The following is a 24,680-nucleotide window of genomic DNA, read 5'->3' as shown; positions in this document are numbered from 1 at the left end:
CAGTCTGGATGATTGACTGATCTGGCCTTGTAACAATAACCAAAACGGCCTGGCTGTGTTGGTACTGCGAACGGCTGAAAGCAAGGGGAAACTACAGCCGTAATTTTTCCCCGAGAGAATGCAGCTTTATTGTATGGTTACATGATGATGCCGTCCTCATATTCTGGAGGTAAAATAGTCCCCCATTCGGATCTCTGGGTGGGGACTACTCAAGAGGATGTCATTATCAGGAAAAAGAAAACTAGCGTTCTAGGATCAGAGCGTGGAATGTCAGATCCCTTAATCGGGCAGGTAGGTTAGAAAATTTAAAAAGGGAAATGGGTAGGTTAAAGTTACATATAGTGGGAATTAGTGAAGTTCGGTGGCAGGAGGAACAAGAATTTTGGTCAGGTGAATACAGTGTTATAAATACAAAATCTAATAGGGGTAATGCAGGAGTAGGTTTAATAATGAATAAAATAATAGGAGTGCAGATAAGCTACTACAAACAGCATAGTGAATGCATTATTGTGGCCAAGATAGACACAAAGCCCACGCCCACTACATTAGTACAAGTTTATATGCCAACTAGCTCTGCAGATGATGAAGAAATTGATGAAATGTATGCTGAGATAAAAGAAATTATTCAGGTAGTGAAGGGGGACAAAAATTTAATAGTCATAGGTGACTGGAATTCGAGAGTAGGAAAAGGGGGAGAAGGAAACGTACTAGCTGAATATAGATTGGGGCTAAGAAATGCAAGAGGAAGCCGCCTGGTAGAGTTTTGCACATAGCTCACTTGGCTCAAGAATCATGAAAGAAGGTTGTATACATGGAAGAACCCTGGAGTTACTAAAAGGTATCAGATTATATAATGGTAAGACAGAGATTTAGGAACCAGGTTTTAAATTGTAAGACATTTCCAGGGGCAGATCTGGACTCAGACGACAATCTGTTGGTTATGAACTGTAGATTGAAACAGAAGAAACTGCAAAAAGGTGGGAAATTAAGGAGATGGGACCTGGATAATCTGAAAGAACCAGAGGTTGTACAGAGTTTCAGGGAGGGCATAAGGGAACAATTGACAGGAATGGGGGAAAGAAGTACAGAAGAAGAAGAATGGGTAGCTCTGAGGGATGAAGTAGTGAAGGCAGCAGAGGATCAAGTAGGTAAAAATATGAGGGCTAGTAGAAATCCTTGGGTACAGAAGAAAGTTTGAATTTAATTGATGAAAGGAGAAAATATAAAAATGCAGTAAATGAAGCAGGAAAAAAGGAATACAAATGTCTCAAAAATGAGATCGACAGGAAGTGCAAAATGGCTAAGCAGGGATGGCTAGAGGAGAAATGTAAAGATGTAGAGGCTTATCTCACTAGGGGTAAGATAGATACTGCCTGCAGGAAAATTAAAGAGACCTTTGCAGAAAATAGAACCACTTGTATGAATATCAAGACCTCAGATGGCAACCCAGTTCTAAGCAAAGAAGGGAAAGCAGAAAGGTGGAAGGAGTATATAGAGGGTCTATACAAGGGCGATGTACTCGAGGACAATATTATGGAAATGGAAGAGGATGTAGATGAAGATGAAATGGGAGATACGAGAGCCAGTCCTGACAAAACTCTACCATCTGGTGAGCAAGATGTATGAGACAGGTGAAATACCCTCAGACTTCAAGAGAATGTAATAATTCCAATCCCAAAGATAGCAGGTGTTGACAGATGTGAAAATTACCAAACTATCAGTTTAATAAGTCACAGCTGCAAAATACTAACGCAAATTCTTTACAGACGAATGGAAAAACTGGTAGAAGCTGACCTCGGGGAAGATGAGTTTGGATTCTGTAGAAATACTGGAACATGTGAGGCAATACTGACCTTACGACTTATCTTAGAAGAAAGATTAAGGAAAGACAAACCTACGTTTCTAGCATTTGTAGACTTAGAGAAAGCTTTTGAAAATGTTGACTGGAATACTCTCTTTCAAATTCGAAAGGTGGCAGGGGTAAAATACAGGGAGAGAAAGGCTATGTACAATTTGTACAGAAACCAGATGGCAGTTATAAGAGTCGAGGGGCATGAAAGGGAGGCAGAGGTTGGGAAGGGAGTGAGACAGGGTTGTAGCTTCTCCCCGATGCTATTCAATCTGTATATTGAGCAAGCAGTAAAGGAAACAAAAGAAAAATTTGGAGTAGGTATTAAAATCCATGGAGAAGAAATAAAAACTTTGAGGTTCGCCGATGACATTGTTCTATCAGAGACAGCAAAGGACTTGGAAGAGCAGTTCAGTGGAATGGACAGTGTCTTGAGAGGAGGATATAAGATGAACATCAACAAAAGCAAAACGAGGATAATGGAATGTAGTCGAATTATGTCAGGTGATACTGAGGGAATTAGATTAGGAAATGAGACACTTAAATTAGTAAAGGAGTTTTGCTATTGGGGAGAAAAAACTGATGATGGTCAAAGTAGAAAGGATATAAAATGTAGCCTGGCAATGGCAAGGAAAGTGTTTCTAAAGAAGATACATTTGTTAGCATTGAGTATAGATTTAAGTGTCCGGATGTCGTTTCTGAAAGTATTTGTATGGTGTGTAGCCATGTATGGAAGTGAAACATGGACGATATAGTTTGGACAAGAAGAGAATAGGAGCTTTCTAAATGTAGTGCTACAGAAGAATGCTGAAGATTAGATGGGTAGATCACATAACTAATGGTAAAGTATTGAATAGAATTGGGGAGAAGAGGAGTTTGTGGCACAACTTGACAAAAAGAAGGGCCCGGTTAGTAGGACATGTTCTGAGGCATCGAGGGATCACAATTTTAGTACTGGAGGGCAGTGTGGAGGGTAAAAATCGTAGAGGGAGACCAAGAGATGAATACATTAAGGAGATTCAAAAGGATTTAGGTTGAATTAAGTACTGGGAGATGAAGCTTGCACAGGATAGGGTAGCATGGAGAGCTGCATCACACCAGTCTCAGGACTGAAGACGACAACAACAACAACAAACAACACATATGTCCAATTATTGATGAAAGCAATGTTATCCTGCAAGGCATTTCTCAGGACATCTCATGGCACCTGAACTAGTTATGAATGCTTGTGTTCATTATATTTGTTATGTTTGACTCTTTGATCACATTTCACTATCATATGCACAGGTATAATGCCTGCAGAAAAATGCAGAGATTTCCATACCCTCTGTCCTGCCTACTGTTTTAAGATTGACACTGTCCTCCATCTCTCTCCTTAACCTTAACACTCTTGTCTGAACAAGAGGAGAGAAAGAGCTGCTCCCATCAGAGTGAAATCCTTTCTGTTCCACTCCATCATTCAGGCACTTTTTTGAAGTCTTTCTGAATAGCGTGACCTTTACTCTGGAATATCCTGCAGCAGTACATTAGAGAAATGAATAACATCTCCAGTTTCAGAAGACAGTTAATGACATATCTAGTGAAGCAACAATAATGACTACCATTGTTCCTGTAAGATAAGTTAAGATAATTTTATTGTAATTAGGCCATTACAGCAATAGACAAATTTTTGGACTATAGACAAGTTTTTTTGTACAGCACAGTCATTACATTAGTAAGCAGAATAATAAAGCATTGTTGATTCACAATGTAGTGTCACAGTCAGAGAACTCTTTTAATTCATAAAAGGGGTCAGCAACAAGCAACATATTTAATCTTTTCTTAAATTCACTATTTTGAAGACCCATAAATTCTTCGTATATCTGCCACAATCACTACTACTACTACTACTACTACTACTACTACTACTACTGTTACTATCACTATTGTGGCAACAGCAGCAGCAGCAGTAATAGTACTACCAGTATTAACTTCATCAGCTCATAGTATAATTTATACACAATGCCTTTTTATATACTTGAATAAAGTTAATATATGTTATCATATTAAAACTGATGTTTTTTCATAGCTATGATATAAAAGAAGTACTGTATGTGTGAATTCCAGGTCAGATGTAAGAGGGTGCATGATGGTCCTACAGTTGCCTCATTACCCTTGTGTGCATTACCTGGTTAGCAGCCACTGTTGGATAGTACAGACCTAACTCTGACACAAGCCTAGGAAATTCCAGCCAAGCTTGTCACAGAGCCTTTGGAGTCATGGTTCAAGCCTTCCATTTGACCCACAAGGGAACTGTTTGAGTCCTACATTGTGAAACCTGGCACGGGGTCCCACAGGGTTCGGTCTTAGGTCCTTTACTGTTCTTGATATACATTAATGACTTACCATTCCACATTGATGAAGATGCAAAGTTAGTTCTTTTTGCTGATGATACAAGTATAGTAATAACATCCAAAAACCAAGAACTAAGTGATGTAATTGTAAATGATGTTTTTCACAAAATTATTAAGTGGTTCTCAGCAAACGGACTCTCTTTAAATTTTGATAAAACACAGTATATACAGTTCCGTACAGTAAATGGCAAAACTCCAGTAATAAATATAGAATTTGAACAGAAGTCTGTAGCTAAGGTAGAATTTTCAAAATTTTTAGGTGTGTCCATTGATGAGAGGTTAAACTGGAAGCAACACATTGATGGTCTGCTGAAACGTCTGAGTTCAGCTACGTATGCTATTAGGGTTATTGCAAATTTTGGTGATAAGAATCTCAGTAAATTAGCTTACTATGCCTACTTTCATTCACTGCTTTCGTATGGCATCATATTCTGGGGTAATTCATCGTTGAGTAGAAAAGTATTCATTGCACAAAAACGTGTAATCAGAATAATTGCTGGAGCCCACCCACGGTCATCCTGCAGACATCTATTTAAGGATCTAGGGATCCTCACAGTAACCTCACAGTATATATATTCCCTTATGAAATTTGTTGATAATAATCCAACCCAATTCAAAAGTAATAGCAGTGTGCATACCTATAACACCAGGAGAAAGGATGATCTTCACTATGCAGGGTTAAATCTGACTTTGGCACAGAAAGGGGTAAATTATGCTGCCACAAAAGTCTTTGGGCACCTACCAAACAGCATCAAAAGCCTGACAGATAGCCAACTAACATTTAAAAATAAATTAAAAGAATTTCTAGATGACAACTCCTTCTACTTATTGGCTGAATTTTTAGATATAAAGTAAGTAAAAAAAAAAAAAAAAAAAAAAAACTTAATCATTAGTGTCATGCAATATTTTGTGTAATGTAATTTCTTGTACAGACATCTTTTATTAACCTGACACGTTCCACATCATTACGAAGTGTCGTATTCATGATCTATGGAACAAGTATTAATCTAATCTAATCTGAAAATTTTTGTACAGAGAAGAATACACAAAAATACAATGTCAAAATTTTAGCTGCTAAGACATGATGCATGTATTTTTTATATATTTTTAATTTTTTGAAGTTGAATATGCCAGATTCATAGCTCACAAAGTGGCTGGAGAAGTTTACATCCCTGCTGTAGCTGTAGCAGGCAGCACATGTCCAACTTGGTGGGCATATCAGTAAACAGATAACATGGCTCTACGTGATTGTAATTTGTAAAGTGAATTTCACTTTTCGTTGATAGTTTCTCTGACACAGTTGTTCAAAGTTACTGTTTGCTTGAATTTATAACTCATTTAATATTCATAATAATTAGCAGTTGCTTTTGCACTACTGCTGAGTGTTACTAATGGAAATAAAACTGAATTAATTTTCTTTGTGGTTTCTTTGCATATGCTTGCTAATAGCATTTGTCTTTGTGCAGGTTCCAAAGTTTCACAGTAATGTGGAATCCAATGAATGTTTTCAATGTTGCACAGATAAAATACAGGGGATAGGCAAAATAAAAAAAGTCATGGAAAGACATCATTGTGTAAATATAACAGTGGCCACAAATCTATACTAAATGACAGAGATCGTTGTACGCTGATATGAACTGTGTCAAAACAGCACAAAACTATGGTGGCTAAAGTGACTACTGAGCTCAATAGCCATCTTTGAGAACCTGTATCTATTGACAGTCTGCTGAATATTCATAAAGTGAATATTCACGGATGAGCTACTACACCGAAACCATTAGTGATGACAACCAATGCAAAGAAGTGTAAAACATTGTGTCATGAGCATAAATCCTGGATCACTGATCAATGGAAACATAAGAAGCCTGCAATCCTGATTGATTCCAACAGTTAAAGCTGGAGGTGGAAGTGTGATGGTGTGGGCAGCCATATCATGGTATTCTGCTGGTCCCATCATTACTCTCAAAGGCCATGTTACAGCCAACGATTATGTGAACATTTTAGGTGATCAGGTGCACTGAATGATTCAAATGTTGTTCCTTGACAGCGATACCATATTTCATAATGATAATGCACCCATTCCTACAGCCACGATAGTACAATTGTGGTATGGGGAGCATGCAGCAGAGCTGCAGCATCTTCCCTGGTCTACATATGTCCTAGAATTGAACATTATTGACCCCTTGGGGACAGTATTGGAGCATTGACTCCAGAGCAGATTTCCACCTCCCTCATCACTACAGGAGTTTGAAGAGGTTCTTATCGAAGAGTGGAATAACATTCTACTGGAGACTACATAATCATTATATGCCAGTATTCCAAGAAGAATTGTATCTGTATTATGGGCAAATGGGGGTCTAACCCCTTATTAATAAACCATTCCCAAGTACATACAGGTATTCATGTTATTTTGCCTATACCAAGTATACAGAACATGCTACACAACTGAAGTCACCTATTTCTCCTGTAGATGTATGTTTCTGTTATTTATTAGTTGATTTCTTGTCCATTAATTTCAATTATATCATCATTCCATCAGAAATTTTGGAAACATCAGAAGAAATAGGAAATAATTCAGACAATTCCATGAATTGTGATTTGGATGATGATTGTTATGGTAATTCAAGTCCAGGACAAAGAGTACCTTCCAAGCCCAAAGAAAATATGTACAGTAATAGCTATCAGTGACAAAAAAGGCTTTAAATTTTTTGGTTCAACAAAGGAGGAAGAAAATGCTTAAATATAAGCTGTGTGCAAAGCCAGTTTCATTCTATACAATGTAAATGTGAAATTTTATTTATATGAAAGATTTAGAACTGTTCAAGAGGGTCATTAATGAAGGAGAGCTTTGAGACTGGGCACACTGAATTGCAACTGAGATGAACAATACTGATTTCCAAGTTTCTTTGATCTGTTCAGACAGATTCAGGAAATAATACAGAAAAGGAAGTTGCAATATTATGAAGTTTACCTCAAGAAAAATGTGTAGGAGAGATGTTATTAATAGGTAAAGCTATAGAGAAATTCGTATCTGATGTGAAGGTGAAGCTTCTTGTTATCTCATAGAAACTGTATATAAAGCCAATCAGACGAGTTACATCCAAACCTTAATTTATCATTTTCAACAAGAGGAAAGGGTGGGAGGGGGGTGAAGACAGAGTGGCTTGTGCAGCGAATGAATGCTGTGACACATTCATAAGCAACAAAGCCAGTGATAGGTATCAGTGGTTTACTGTTTTTACAATTTTATCTATGTCTTCGGAAACAACAAGCCAAATTAGGAGCAGCGATTTAAAAAAAATAAAGAAATAAAATAAAAAAAGCATATTGTTTACTTGCAGAAGTCTTGCAGTTAAGCATAGCAAAAGCTGGAAAAATGGGAGAGAATAATTTCCAATGTTTCATCCAAAACACCTTCTTACTATTTGTAGAGAATATTTTAATGCTTTTTTTTTGGCTGGGCATAATTATGCCTCTTTGCTTAGGAGGATGACGAAAAGACTATTAATATAATTCAGAATCCACCAAGAATTAATAATGTGAATCACTGTTTATTCAACAGTGTAAAGCATTTTTCAGATAATTGTCAGACAATATAATTTCTTATAGTTCTTTCTCATTTCAGGTTTATCAATGGAATGGTATTGTCAAACTTTAGTCATTTCTGTATGTTTGCTTGGACCACCACATTACAATTTTTGTCAAGTATGCCTAGAACACAGCAAAATATGCAGAAAAATGGCCGCAATCATTTGTGCTCCATTCTAGTTCAGTATAAATAAAATTAGAAATTACTGTGAAGTACCTGAATGCATTTCTTCTTTTATCAGATGTGCTTGGTGTAAGGGAAATGTTTGTTTTTGAAATACATTAGGCACTTCACATTTTTGTGATGACTGCAGGGAATAAGGAAGGAACTGTTTCATTGTTAGCAGAATATACATTATTGAAAAATTATCCTAGGAATGGTCTAGCACAACTGTTGTAAAATATATAATGTCAACAAATTAAAGTCCTGACTGATATAAGTAATCTATGATGTAACACCTGTACACTGCCATGATTTTCTTTCCTCTGCTAGTCACTTGCGTAACAATTACATGTGCAGCACTTTTCTCGTCAAAATGAACTGCAAGTTATTAAAAAAAAAAAAAAAAAAAAAAAAAAAAAACTGATAACAGGAGGATTTTTTTGTATGGTTTTAGGGTTTAAATCCTTAAAATTCATGTGTGTGACTTTGGACTTCATGCTTCATGGCACTGCATCCCTTTGTCATGGCTACATATGCTTATTTTACCAATTCACGCACTAGACAGGAAGGGCTGCGCAGACCACTTTGATAAGCAGTTCTCCATGCAGCAAAAATGATTAACTTTAACATTTCTTAAAAAAAAATACTTGTAATCCACTTCAGCATTTAAAATTTTGACTTCCTATTTCTTTTTGTGTGGTCTACCTGAATGAAAAATTTCATGGTAAGTTTCAATATGTCAGTCGGACCATTCCCTTGTCAGGATCATTTGGTCATGATCTGCTCTGGGTGCAATGCTGCAGAATGTGGGACATATTGCAACTCTGTGAGCAAGGCTGATCTCAGTTTTCTCTGCAATTTTCTGGAATGATCCAAGTACAACTTGGAGCCCAGATAGAGGAATGTGCAACACAATCTACAGTTGGTTGTTCACTGTTCCCTCAATGGCTATCAGAGTAGCCTCTTCAACATGATGAATGAGGCTCCATGGCGCACACACACTGATTAAACCTGATGTCACTTCTCATTCCATGCTGCTGTTTCCAGTACTTACCTTATATTTGAACTGCTGATAGATCCCCACACTTTTGGATTTTCCTGTCCTTGACATGGGAAACTAAGTTTCCCAATAGGTGAACTCAGTCTCAGTGGCTCATTTTCAACACCATGTATTCTCCTGGTCGCAGACTCCCCAGACCTTAGGTCTACCTCTTACACAACACTCACGGTAAGTAGACGAGTTGTGATAGATCTTGTACTTCTTCTTGAAGAGACAAGATCTACAGGAAAGAATAATACTTGAGGTATCTCTCTTATCTCTGATACTAGACTCTTCATAGCCCTCAACACACAGCCATTCACAGCAGCTCTTATTCTTTTGACAGTACTGAGGGTGATATCCAATAGCTTATGAATGTTTGAGAACAGAATTCACAGTAGGGTTGTGTTGTGGCTGGTGCTATGTTTTATTGAACAGTAAACGAGTTTATAAACTAAGCATGGTAATTTGCTTTTTATTTCTGGATCTGATATGCAATGAGTATTACTAGTTCCCTTAAAGAAATGAAGCTATTAACACACAAAAAGTGACAGCCGATCGAAAAGCCTGTGTTAAAAGTTGCTCATTTTGTGAAACTGTTTTGACATTATGATCACTGACAGAAACAGAGTTAATTTATGATAAATGCAAACTATATATACTCATTTTGAAAGAAAAAACTAAATAAAGCACAATGCGTTAATTATAATATGTTCTACGGTAATTGTAAATCATGAATGTCCATTTACTCTAAAAATATGTTATGCACAACACTTATAACGTCCAAAAATTTTCAAAAAATATCTTTATTTTCATAAATATATGCTGAAAATTGGGATGAACTTTTCTAACAGATATATTAATGCTAAAATTGTATAAATCACAAATACAAACATTCAAAAATGCACAAAAGGTACAAATTTTTCACATATATAGACAACAGAAATAAGGAATTATTGTTTCTGAACAAGGATTCTTGCCATGTCTAAAAACTGCAAATTAATTTTACAGTTGAAAACATACTATGAAATTTTTGCAGTACTTATAAACTTTCAAAAATAGGTAATACATCACTACACTCTTTTGCACGTGAGTGAGAGATTATGTGAATAAAACATGAGCTGTGAAATATTAGAATATATAATTTCAAATCATACCTATTTGGCTAGGTGGTTTCAAACATAGAAAAATTCAGTACAATTGTGGCACACCAACAAAGTACGCCCTCTTCTTGGGGTGGCTTACAATGCAGTTCCGTTCTTCTGTGAATACTTTGAGTCAGTAATTTATAAGCATAGAAGTGTGTGAACACAAATAGCTGTACAGTTAGCTATTGAATTTGCAGTATAAAACTATAATATATGCAGTTATTGTATTATGATGCTCACCTTAAACTGCATAATTTATGTTTGATTGTACAAAATTGTCTGCTGTTATGTATTTTATGGTTTCGACAGCATGTCATATGTGAAGTAGCCAGTAACAGATTTCTTTGCTCGAAAAGTAATTGTTCTTCTGTACTTTCCCATAAGTGACAGTAGAGAATATTGTACATTCTTTGGTGTGGCTTGTGGATTGCAATTATATGAAATCTAATTTCACACCCATTCAATCTCCCTCCGGTTATCTGTTGTGAATAGAAACTGTATGTTAGAACATATATGAAAATGAACCTGAGTGCCTTATTTGCACTGGTATTTATGTAAAACATAGTGCTGATGAGGAACCTCTCAAACAAATCCAGACTTGGAGGATATATGGAACACTGTGGTGAACAGTTGTGGCCACATAGAGGCAGCATCAGTTTCAGGCGGTGCATTGACAGTCTACAAATGAGTTTTTCTGTTAAGTCCCCTTCAACATGTCCTAAAGTGATGGTCATCTACACATGAGGCACTACTGTGGTGATTGCATTTCAGAAGTGTGTACTATCGAATGGAACAGATGGACACCAAGTTTGGCAGTTCATGTTTCCATGGAAAACAACATGCAATATCATTGAATGTGTAATGAGAGTAAGCTGTATAGTTATCATTGCAAAGGGCAGGTCCAAAAGCATGAAGTACTGCTAACAAATTGGTGTGCTATATGTCAACAGACCAACATCTGACAGTGTTTGTTGAGAAATGACAATTACCGTTATTACCCCATGACACATATTCGCCTGATACATTGTCCATAGAGTAGATTACATTTACACTGTTCAACAATTTACATGTTACTGTCCAGTATCAGCCATTGCTGATAAGTGTGGAGCGGAGCTGTGCCCGCTTGGGTGAGTTGGAGGAAGGTTTCTGGGTATGCAGCTGATACGTCGAATCTCTGGATGCAGTGCATGGTTCCTAGACACCCTACTGAAATCTTGAAGTCGGTGATTGTGTGTAGTTACTTTGTAATCAAAATCATTCATTTATTATGAGGTATTAAGTTCAATTTTGTCATGTTGCACAGCAGTGAGGCCAGTGATGTGCTCTTTCCCTCTGGACACCTGATGTCCATTTGAACTTGACACCTTTCAGTTTGCACAAGCCTGGGGAACAAGAAGGAATGCTGTGACATGTCTTGTGTACTGCACCTCTGGGCAATGTGGAACTCCAGATGTTATACTCTACATATGCCATAGAAATAGCTCTTCATATCTCTGATGTCAGTAATATGTTTTATTGGGAAGAGACAGACAGACAGAGTATATATTTTTTGTTAAGAATGTTTTCAGTTTAATTGTAGTGTAAGGGAGGAAATGAATTGGTGCTAAATGTTGTTTAGTTGGTCCAAATCCAGATACAATGAACACATGCCTCAGGTACATCCTTTTCTTCAGAAAAAAATAGCATTTGCTCAAACAGCAGTCTGAGTTTACGTGGTAAATAAGGGAAAATGTATTTGTAATGATTTGTATGTTACTGTTATTCTGTCCAGGCAGTTAATACAATAAGGAACCAATGATGTCAGTTGTTCCATATATCTTTCAAACAATGCAGGTACACTTGATACTCCAAATGATAGTCAGTTATGATAGTACAACTTGAAGGGTGTACCCACGACCTACACTTGCTGTGATTCCTTCTCTAATGGCAAATGTAAATATGCATCGGTGAGATCTGCCTTTCAACACTATATTTTGCACTCTAATTTTGATTGTAACTCTTTGGATTTTAGTATTAGATGTATTTCTGTTATTGACAGAAAAGTTATAGTCACCTTAATTTCACCACAAATCCTTAAAGATCCATTGGGCTCTTCACTATTACCGATGGAGTAGTGCAACTACTGAAAGTGATGGTTTCCAAAAGTCCCTGTGCCACTCTGTTACCTAACTGTTGTTTAATTTCACTTTGGAAAGTTAACAATATCTGTATGTCTCTATGAAATGTAGATGCTGCTGGTGGCTTATCTTAATGTGCTCCACAATTGCAGGCAGGCCCCATTTAAGATCCAAATGACACAAGCCACCACTTGGGGCACCAAGCTGGGGGGGTTTGCCAGAGGTGCCACAACTGTATGATTCCTGTATGTGACATGTCACAAGATATCCGTAAAGAACTTATCACAATTACTAGCAGTTTCTTGGGATTCAAAGCTAATAGGGGCACCAGATGCACCACAAATGTAAGACTTCCATACTGGATGCACCACAATTACAAGTGGCTGCTTGGGGCATCAAGGTGATTGATCTGGCCATGGTTATTGGCATATTCTAAGCTCGGTGTGAACATTGTACTATATCAGGTTGCCCTCCATTGGGTGGGTGCACACGACTGTGGTTATATTGGGTTAGATAGAGCAGCAATCAGTCGTAGAATTAAGTTGCTTTAATATGACAATTATAGTCACAACGCAGATCAGATTTCAGGTCAAAATCTGATCTGCATTGTGACTATAAATGTCATATTAAAGCAACTTAATTCTATGACTGATTGCTGCTGTATCTAACACAATTGTACTATATTCTATGTATTTGAAATTTCGAATGTTTAGTATTGTGAAATAATACATACTGTATGTTGGATTCTAAATCAAAAATTTGTAAAGGCATCATGATCAGACCTATCCAGTACTGCAACTTGCGCATCTTCACTTCAATTGTGATACTTGACTGTACATTACTTCAGTAGCAAACACACTGTTGTTTATAATTATTTACTCATAAAATAATATCAGGTGCCACTTCACTTTTACCAATGGAAGGGAGCCTAATTTGTGATATGCCTCCATGATGAATAATGTGGCAGCTGCCTCTGTATCTGAGATTCTACTTCTTTCCAATTTATGCAGAGTGTGACTGTAAATTTGCGTGAGCTACTCATACCTTTGACCGTACAGTGGGACTTGAAGGTTATTCTTTGAAATTCACTTTATATGAAGAGAAAAATCAATGACTATACAAAATTTTAAACCTTGCAAGGCTCTAGAGATACTGTTCAGATTAAAAGAATGGGTTTTTCATTGGGCAGTGATGTCACTATATTGCATCATTTGGGAAACTGGACCTCATTCTGATAATCAAATGAAGATGCAAAGGCTGATAAGAGTATGTGACTGTATTTAGTAGTATGGTGTTATAATGTAAGTCAAGATCACAGTTATACTGCACGAGCTTTCTGAATTACTAGTTTCAACAAGTGACTGTCATTGACTCTTGATTGTAATCGAATATGTGACTAGGTACTTCATATTGAAGATATCACTGAGCTGAATTGTGCTGAACAGCTGCCAAGACTTATGTAATCTTAAAGATTTGTTGTTTAATGCCCACATTGTAAGTGAAATGACCTATTACTAAGTGGTTGCTGAACTTTCAAATACTTATTTTCTGTTCCTGTAAAGTTAGTATTTTTTATAACCCAATAACAATTACTTCCTGGATGACCCTGAAAGCTAACAGCTGTAAGCTCACAGTTTTTGAAATGCCATTTTTGGGTTCCAGCAGAAAATAAAAGAAAAAAAAATACAATTCTTTTTAGCAAACTAAAATAGTCAGAAGTATGAAATTCATAAGGATCTCATTGAAATGTTAATTGCTGTTATCCAGTGACAATTCGTACATTTAATTTTTATGCTTGTTACAGGTTATTAGCTCGCATTGATTCATATACAATTTTTACGATGTACTGTTTCCTGGTGCGTGGAATGGAAGCTCTGGGAGCAAGTGCCTATGCTACCGCCAGCTATGTGTTTGTTGTTGAAGTATTTCCTGACACAATTGGAACTGTTTTGGTAAATAATATCTACTTAATTGATATTGATAACGTTTTTGCTTTGCAACTGAGGTTTAATTTTCCATATCATGTTAAGGTTATTTGTGTGAAATACTAACTTCACACAATCCTTCGTTCACCATCTCCCGTATATTAAATTTCTCACCCATGAGATATGGCTTTGCAGGGACTCTTACAGTTTTATTATTTAGAATGCCAGTCTTTACATATTATTATTTTTTATTTGTTTTTTTATTTTTAGAATAATTCATTCAGTTTAGTCGACAAATTCTCATTTTATTATTTTAGTTGTAGCACAGATTTGAAGAATGTTGTCTCTTAAAACATTGCTGTGCCACACTTTGAATGCAGTATATTGCGTCTCTCTTTTTTTTTTTTTTTTTTTTTTTTTTGAAAACTGTAGGTCTGTGAACAATATGGTTTGTTTGGACTTAAGTTTTCAGTTGCTGTGGAAGTATTTTTTCTGTGAATTGTGTAATATGTTGCATTTTATTAATTTATTAAAGAGCTCTATGATTATGACCCCTGATATTGTAATATATCCTGTGCTAGTGATAGGGAAATGAATTTATAAAATAAAGAACAAATTATTGCATTCATTAAATAATGGGGTGAGAGTGTTGACTGTGTAGACTGTGCAGTGTGTGGTGCAAAATTTAGCGTTGGAGGACAAGCAACATTTATAACATGTATAAAATTAAACTTGCATAAAGGCATTCTCCTAAATACATAATACAGGTTTAAAGATGATAACTGCCACTAAGGGAAAGCAGTTACGAATATGGAAACAAATTTTCTGTGCAAGAGACTACGTTTATACTGCTCACTTTGATGCACAGTCAGACTTTAAGGTTAATCAATTACAGAAATGAGACTTCTAAGACCTTTGGCAAGATATGAATCAGAAGATAATAAAAATAAGTGTGAGATAAATGAGGTATTCCATGTTCTATGAATAGTAGAAAAGAACAACAGTATAGAAAGGAATGGAGAACCATCTACTACATATGAATCAAAGCCAGATACCAAGGGAAATCTATGCTGGCTGGTCTCAAAGATTGGAGCAGGATAGGATAACCATGAAGAAGATGGTGCAATCAGCTTTAAATTGTTTGGTTTTGGAACAGTCAAAGATGTATAACCTGAAAATGTACATCATATGAGAATTATTGCACCTCTTGCACACTAAAATGGCAAAGAAACTGGTCTAGGCATGTAGATTCAAATACAGAGATTTGTTGACATATCAACAACCAAATAGGTTGCTGCAGTTGGGAACACCTATATAAGATAAGTGTCTGACACAGTTGTTAGATCAGTTACTGCTGCTACAATGGCGGTTTATCAAGATATAAGTGAATTTGAATGCGGTGTTATAGTTAGCGCACTAGCTATGGTACACAGCATCTCTGAGGTAGTGATGAAGTGGAGATTTTCCTGTATGACCATTTCACAAATGTACCATGAATGTTAGGAACCCAGTAAAACATCCAATCTCCAACATCACTGCAGCCGGAAAAAGATCCTGCAAGAAAGGGATCAACTATGAGTGAAGAGAATCGTTCAACTTAACAGAAGTGCAACCCTTCTGCAAATTACTGCAGATTTCAATACTCGGCCATCAACAAGTGTCAGCATGCAAACCATACAACAAAACATTATTGATATGAGCTTACAGATCTGAAGGCCCACTCATGTACCTTTGATGACTTCTCTACACAATGCTTTATGCCTTGCCTGGGCCTGTCAACACCGACATTGGACTGTTAATGAGTGGTAACATGTTGCCTGGTCATATCAAATTGTGTCTAGCAGATGAACTTGTATGGTATGGAGACAATCTCATGAATACATGGACCCTGCATGTCAGCAAGGGACTGTTCAAGTTGGTGGAGGCTCTGTTATGGTGTAGAGCATGTGCAGTTGGAGCGATATGGGACCCCTGGTAAGTTTAGATGTGACTCTGACAGGTGACGCATGCGTAAGCATCCTGTGTGATGACCTGCATCCATTCGTGTCCATTGTCATTCCAAGGAGCTTGGGCAATTCTGGCAGAACAATGTGATACCCCACACATACAGATTTGCTACAGATTGGCTCCAGGAACTCTCTTTTGCATTTAAACACTTCCGCTGGCCACCAAACATGAATATTCTGAAGCATATCTGGGATGCCTTGTAATGTGTTGTTCAGAAGGGCTCATTACCTCCTCATACTCTTTTGGATTTATGGACAGCCCTGCAGGATCCATCGTGTCAATTGCCTCAAGAACTGCTTCAGACTTTAGTCAAGTCTATACCATGTCATGTTGTGGCACTTCTGCATGCTTGTGGGAGCCCTATGCAATGTTAAGCACTTGTACCAGTTTCTTTGGCTCTTTAGTGTAAGATTTAAATGTTTTTCATGTACTCAAATGAAAATTAAATCAGTCATCACAAATGTAATTATGCATTTGCTATGGATCTTAAACCATGTACATTCTAATTAATTAGTGATGGATTGTTCCAGTCATGTAAATTTCTAATTGGGTTTTTTACTCATTTAATTTTACCATCCAGATAATTGTATTGTAAGTAGGATATTGGAGTTGGTGAATTTTGGTGTAGAAACTGTAGAGCATTTGCCTTCCTATGCTTTAGATGAACTGAAAAAGTTCAGTGTTGAGAAAGTGGCAAAAGGAGTTTCATCTGAAAACACAAATACCAGTTAAGGAGGAAAACATAGGTAATCTGTTATTATCAATTAAGAGAAAAGACTGAAAATAAATTAATAGATAAAGAATGATGTGGCCCTGCTCATACTGGACACGCTGCCACGCACATAACTGTCAACTGTGAGTGATGACAGGAAATGGAGGCAGGGTGGATGGCAAGAGGGTAGGGACAGGGTGGGAGAGACAGATATCATAGGTGCTGAAGCAGCCATTAAGATCAAACATGTTGCGCCCAGGAGTGTGTCTGCTACTGGGTGACCAATTCAGTTTCATGGTGGTCATTCCTTGGTGTGGACAGGTGGTTGGTGGTTGGTGGTCATGCCCACATAAAAAGCTGTGCACACATTGCAGCAGAGCTATTATATTATATGGTTACTATCACATCTAGTCCTGCCCTTGATAAGTTACACACCGAGCGAGGTAGCGCAGTGGTTAGACACTGGACTCGCATTCGGGAGGACGACGGTTTAATCCCGCGTCCGGCCATCCTGATTTAGGTTTTCCGTGATTTCCCTAAATCACTCCAGGCAAATGCCGGGATGGTTCCTCTGGAAGGGCACGGCCGACTTCCTTCCCCATCCTTCCCTAATCCGATGAGACCGATGACCACGCTGTCTGGTCTCCTTCCCGAAACAACCAACCAACCTTGATAAGTTACAATATGTTTATAACTGATGGGTGCATTAGTTTCTTGTGCCTTTCTCTAGCAGTTCCTCTATGCTTGGAACACAGTATCATCTGTGAAGTGTAGGCTGTTTAACTGATTTCCATTAATTTTCATCATTTTTCCTTCCAGTTGGCTCTTGGACAGTGCCATATCCAACACAGCTGTAAAGAGATTTGGCAATATTGGGTCTACTTGCTTTACACTTTTTACTGTAAAAAATTATTCAGTGGGCTTCTCAGTGGTGGTGAATAATTGCTGACACCCTGTAAATGTTGTGGATCACCCTCGTTCTGTTAGTGCCTCTATGATTTCTGTATTGCAGACTGAAACAAATGTCTTTATTAAATTCAACAACTGCATTTACATCTACATGTACATACATACTCTGCAAGCTGCTGCAAGGTGCATGATCGGGGTTACCCTGTACCATTACTAGTTGTTTCCTTTCCAGTTCCACTTACAGTTAGAGCAAGGGAAAAATGACTGTCTGTATGCCTCCGTATGGTCCCTAATTTCTTCTATCGTACGTTTTATGTTTGTGGTCCTTACACAAAATGCATGTTGGTGGCAGTAGAATCATTCTGCAGTCAGCTTCAGAGGCCTGTTCTCTAAATCTTCTTAATAGTATTCCTCAAAAAGAATGTTACCTTCCCTCCAGAGATTCCCATTTGAGTTTCTGAAGCGTCTTCATGACACATGCATATTTTTCAAACCTAGCGGTAACAAATCTAGTAGCATACATTTGAATTGCTTCAACATCTTCCTTTAATCGGACCTTGTGCAGATTGCAAACACTCAAGCAGTATTCAAGAATAGGTCACAGCAATGTCCTATATGCAGTCTCCTCCACAGATGAACCATACTTTCCTAAAATTCTCCCGATAAACTGAAGTCGACCATTTGCCTTCCCTACCACACTCCTCACATGCTTATTCCATGTCACATTACTCTGGAATGCTACGCACAGATATTGAAATGGCAGGACTGTGTCAAGTGGGACACTACTAACGCTGTATCTGAACATTACAGGATTGTTTCTCCTACTCATCTGCATTAACCTACATTTTTCTACATTTAGAGTTAGCTGCCATTCAACACACCAACTAGAAATTTTGTTAAGTCATCTTGCATTATCCTATAGTCTCTCACTTTCGACACCTTGCCATACAGCACGGCATCATGAGCAAACAACTGCAGATTGCTGCCCACCCTGTCTGCCAGATCATTTATGTATATAGAGAATAACAGCAGTACTATCACATTTCTCTGGGATACTCCTGAGAAGACCCTTGTCTGTGATGAACATTAGCTGTTGAGAATGAAATACAGGGTTCTGTTATTAAATAAGTCTTTAAGCCACTCACATATCTAGAAACCTATACTGTATGTTCGTACCTTCATTAACATTCTGCAGTGGGGTACCATGTTAAATGCTTTTTGGAAATCTAGAAATATGAAATGTGCATATTGACCTCCATTACAGTATATCGTGCAAGAAAAGGGCCAGATGAATTTCACATGAGCAGTGCTTTCTAACATTGTATTGATTTATGGACACAAGCTGTTCAGTCTCTAGAAAATGTTTTAAATTCAGACTCAGAATGTGTTCTAGAATTTAAAAAACTGCAATGTTAGCCACCCCAAGTGGAAGATGTACTTTGTTGGTTCTCTATGGTTTTCATTATTTTGAGTGTTGTAAACTGATGCTAAAGTGTTTATTTTTTGTATGCTAGTGTAGAGGGTGTCAAATTCAGCTAAGTAAAAGTCTATGCATTTCACACATTTACTTTCATATTTAAGCCAAATTTTGGATTTTTCTTTGTGTGAGACTGCTTATGCCCAATAGATTCAATTTGGAATCATATATTATAACATGTTGCTATTCTTCATATTGTGATGTGCCATTCAGAATTTATACTATGTCATTAACTTTAAGCTAAATTTGTGGCAACAGTGCCTTCATTCAAAAACACTTATTCCATAATTTTATTACATATTTATATGATAAAAGGTATGTTATTGAGACCCACAGTTGTGTATTCTGTAAACTTTGCCATCAATATCTTTTGAGAAAATCATCTCCCTTTATTGCAGTGTAAGTATTTATGTGTTTAATGCAATATTTTTACTTTTTTTGCTCTGACCTGTTTCTTCTAGGTCATTGTTTGAAGGTTTGCAGTTGCATTGAAAATTTAGCTTTTATCACTGACAGTGTTGTGATATGATGTTTTGTGCCTATTACAATTATCATATCACATTGCATTTAGTTTCCCTATTGCATTTAGTTTCCTATTTCAACTACAGTGTCAACTGCTGTTTACAATACTGCTACATAATATGTTATTGAGCATAACCTTAACAAGAGATTGAGATACAAAGTTAGTGTCATGCAACCAGTAAGTTTTATCCCAGGTCTTTCTCTTAGTGTTTGCACTTGGGCATTGTAGCTTCAGATCTTAAACAGAACTTTCAGTCATTGTAATGTGATAAACACTGAAATTAAAATAATATCAGTGAGGATAATTTAAGGTTGATTTGTAGTGTTCAGATAAATACCGCATCAGTCAAAATACAGCTATAATGTTAATATTGTTCTCAGGAATGGTACAAATTAGTTGCTCTTCATAAGCAGCAGGAAATCAGTTCAGCTGCTTATGATGAGCAACTAGAGATCAGTGTGGTTGCTGTCGAGTAGTAGAAAACTGTATGGAATGGGTGTGTTGGATGAAATTCCAAGAGTCTTTTATCAGAGATTCTCAAGGTACCTCAAGTACTGTCCTTTTCAATGGATACTGTACAGGATGTATCATCACTTGTTCACTTGATTGTGAGCATCATGTCAGTGGTAAGTCTAGAAGCCCTGTACAGTGGGATCAGGAATCAAAGAGACATAGTGAAATACACCCATCCCCATAACCATTAACTTTAAAGTGCTGAAACTGACACGCAAAAGACTAGGGCTCTTTTAATTATCAGGACTTCAAACATATAGTGAATAATGGTACCCCATAAGGAAGTGGTAGAAAGTGATAGGAAGGATCAAATTGTCCACTATGTATGTGTGCCTTGAGACTGCTTTTATGGCTGTCATTGATGTAACAATGTGTTACAAGCTGCAGATTATGACATACATAGGAAGTAATGATGTCTGTTCTATGGGCTCTGAGATCATACATTGATAGTTCCAGTGATTTGCAGTTTTTGTTTACAGTGTTTCAGTGATGCTCACAGTCTGTGGCATTGTCTCCAGAATGGACAGTGACTCTTGGGTTCTGAGGTGAATGGGAGGCTTGAACCATAACTTTGATACATGCAAACATATTCACAGTTGTGAATGTGGACAACCATCAGCTGTAAAATGTGGTGATGACAATGAAAATTTGTGCCAGATCAGCACTCGAACCCAAATTTCCTGTTTATTGCAAGTGATCACCTTGCCATTAGGCTATCTAATCATGACTCGTCGCCAGACCCAAACTTTCATATGCCATCAACCATGTGTCTCATGCTTTTATGTCCAAAGGAATGTAGGTGACTTTCCATTCATTCCAGATAACAATAGCAGTAGGAGACTCCTAAATATTGGGATAAGATCCATAGAAACAGGTGCCCCATGTGAAGTGGTTAAAATCCTTGCTATATCTCTGAGTTGCTGGATACTGTTGAACACATCTGAGAACAGGTGAGAAACAATGATGATGCAAGGTGGGAAGACTGCCTGTGGTTGGGACTCTTACCTGTGCCAGAGTGCACAGGGCAGTTGAATGGTGGACCGGACACAACAAGAGCAAGACAATATTAATCTAGGCTACAACAAAATGGATGAACTTTTGACACAACACTGTTAACAGATCATATATGGGCCACAATCCAAATTAAGACCAGGGAGAAAACCAATATCAAAGCGAAGTCATTTGCAAGTAGTCAGTAGTACAATGGAAACAGCAACGAATGCTATCAAGTGAAGTACACAACTGACTGAGTGGTCGAGGCACAGCAGTATTTGCCGACCAGAAGGGATACTATTGGCCAGTGTATTCATATGGTGAGATGGTGCCACACCCACTAGGCAAGAGCATCACTGTGGTGACACTCCCCTCTATTGGTCATCAAGATCCATTTGTTCCAGCAGCATTCAATGTCAGTGTGGCCTGATGCCAGATCCCTCCCACCTGAAACTGGTGCATATGGGTGGAAATTCCCTGGACAGTGTCATGGAATGTGAAACAAAGGTAGGGGCAAAGGTACAGTCAATCAACTGTAAGCTGTGGTGAGGAAGTGCATTTGGCAGTGTCCATTGGAATATTGCTGGAGATGGGCATTCCAGGGGGAACCAAAGAGCTGCAGGGAGCCAGAGGGGAGGGACAAGGCAACAATGGGATGTCAGCAGTAGCTGGCCGGGGCTCTGGCCATAGTATTACATTGGCACCAGAAGGTGGTAGAAGAAGGGGATGTGGGGCAGGGGGGGGAGATACTTGTGTCTGAGGCCTATGCTTGTTGTGGTGATGCCACTTGATCTCCTTCTGTGTTTGGATTGACATAACTCATTGCCTGTGGATGGATGCTACCGTTGCTGGTGTCCAAGCCTCAGCATTCCCATAGGAGCATGCCCGCACTGCCATGCAAGGGGTGCAACGTCCGGAGGGATGCGAGCGAGGTTTTGATGGCGATGGTGTCGACAGATGAAATAAGGTCCAAGGATGGCGACCATGGAGGAGCTCTGCAGGGCTATGATTGATAATTGGTGTGGTGTAATATGTGCTGAAAAATAAGGTAAGGGCTGATATAGTGGTGAAGGATTCAATAGCCTTCTTCATCTGGTGCTTAAAAGTCCAGATCAGACACTCAACATCACCATTGAAGTGTGGTACAGAGGGCCACAGATGAGTTTGATGTCATTGACTGCACATAAGTGCTCAAAAGCAGAGGCCACAAATTGTGGGCCATTGTCAGAGACCAGCGTCAGAGACAATTCTTTGGTGGCCAAAACTTGGGTATGACAGTAATGGTGGTGTCGACCGTGGTGAATGCCATGCATGTGACTTAAGGGTACTTCAAATAAGCACCCACAGTGAGCCATCATGTAGAAACCAATAATGGGCCTGCGAAATAAAGATGGAAGCGGTTCCAAGGGAGGCAAGGAGTAGACCAGGGACAAAGGATTGAAGGGTGGGGCGGGGGGGGGGGGGGGGGGGGGCGGCTGGTGGCTGGTGGCAGGTGCACGCTGCACAGCTACAGACCATATTTTCAATGTCACCATTGATCTCGGGGCCAGTACACATGGCAGCAAGCCAGCATCTTCATGCAGAATATGCCCTAGTGACCCTGGTGGAGCAAACTCAATACCCAATGGTTCCTTCAGAACAACCACTTGATGTGCATTTGTGTCAGTATCTGAAAGGATGATACCATCTGCAACCGAGAGACAATAATACAGCTGTTTCCGAGGATAGAACTCTATTGTCAAACAGTGATTGAGATCATAGGGCCAGCTATGGATTAAATAGTGAAGGACCTGTCGTAGGGTGGTGTCATGGCATGTTTCAGCTGCAACAAACATGGTTGTAAGGGGAAACCATCCAAAGTATGTTGACATAGATTTGGAAGTAGAGGACCTCCCTTTGGTCAAAATGTGGGTCTGTTTCAGCCAGTAAATGGGACAATGCATCAGCATTGGAAAGCTGGGCTGTTGGCTTGTGCTGGATAGTGTAGTTGTAGCCACTGAGGAACAACACCCAGTGCTGGAGACACTGTGTTGTCTCTTCTGGAAGACTGGAATGTGGCCTGAATAGCACCACCAATGTCTTGTGATCCATAATTAGAGATCTGCAATTAGAGAGAACTGTGTCTCAAAGAAGTAGGCATGAAATTTCTTGACTGCGAACACTGTTACCAAGGCCTCCTTTTTGATCTGTGAATAGTTGTGCTGCGACAGGGTCAGGGTCTTGGAGGCATATGCAACAGGCTGTTTGGAACTGTCACTGTTCCTGTGTGCCAAGATTGCTCCAGTAACATAGGTAGATGAATTGGTGGTGACAACCAATGGGCAGTCAGGAAAAAAGGGTGTGACGCAGGGTGTGGATGTCAGCATAGATTTCAATTTGACAGAAGCCTCGTTGCAGGCACGGTCCAGGTGTAAGGGACCCCCTTTTTCTGCAGTTGACTGAGAGGTTGTGTAATGTGGGCCACCTGGAGTAAGAATGTACTATAATAGTTGAGCTTTCCCAGAAACACTTATAATTCTGGTAAGTTGGTCGGGTGAGATAAAGAAGTGATGGCAGCAGCGTTCTCATTGGTAGGCCAGATTCCCTCTTTGGAGAGCCAGTGCCCCAAGTACTCCCCTCCTGGCAGAAAAAAATCTGTGCTTCTCCAAATGACAACACTGGTCTGTGTCCCTCAGGGTCATGAACAGGGTGCAGAGTTTTTCCTAATGCTCCTGGTGGGAAGATCCTGTGGCAATAAGGCAATAATATCATTCAGGTAATTGAACAAGCCAGAATATTCTGTATCAACTGTGCCAGAAATTGCTGGAATGTTGAAGGGACTGAGGAAATGCCAGAGGGAAGTCACTGTACAACCCCAACAAGTTTAGTGAGGAGATCTCCTTGCTAGGGAATAGAATAGATTTTTACCTGTGAGTGAGCATTGATGGTCATCTCGAAATTCCCAGGAGACCCAGCCATCTTCCAGGTTATTACTAGGGGCATGGCACATGCACTAGATTTGACACGTTTGACAACAGAGTTCCTGCTTCATGTCAGCCCACAAGGCCGCTGGAACCAATGTGGCATCTTAAAAACATGGTGTGGCATCCAGCCAAAGGGTGATGTGCACCTGAAAGTCTGAAGCACACACCAAATGCAGTTGAAAGAGAGATGAAAACATCATGCAGAGGTCGTTCAGTTTCCGAAAAAGGACCACCGTGAAAACATCCCCTGACTTTGTATGAGATAGAAAACTCAAATGCCTTGAAGGCTTCAAGGTCAAAAATGTTGGTAGCCAACAGATGGTTGATGACAAAGAATATCCAAAGGCAGGTAACATATTTG

The 24,680-nt window shown here is 38.7% G+C and overlaps 1 protein-coding gene across 1 annotated transcript in view; it reads left to right on the top strand.

The window, feature by feature from the left end:
• Window positions 1–24,680, top strand: part of LOC126336311 (MFS-type transporter SLC18B1-like) — a 341,991-nt gene that overhangs the window by 135,461 nt on the left and 181,850 nt on the right. The window contains exon 4 of the mRNA XM_049999851.1: window positions 14,102–14,249. Within this exon, the coding sequence (XP_049855808.1) occupies window positions 14,102–14,249 (148 nt within the window). The remainder of the gene's footprint in view (window positions 1–14,101; window positions 14,250–24,680) is intronic.

The sequence above is a fragment of the Schistocerca gregaria genome, chromosome 2, assembly GCF_023897955.1.
Source record: "Schistocerca gregaria isolate iqSchGreg1 chromosome 2, iqSchGreg1.2, whole genome shotgun sequence".
Classification (NCBI taxonomy): Eukaryota; Metazoa; Arthropoda; class Insecta; order Orthoptera; family Acrididae; genus Schistocerca; species Schistocerca gregaria.
The sequence above is the reverse complement of the archived record's forward strand: the minus strand, read 5'-3'. Positions and strand labels throughout refer to the sequence as shown.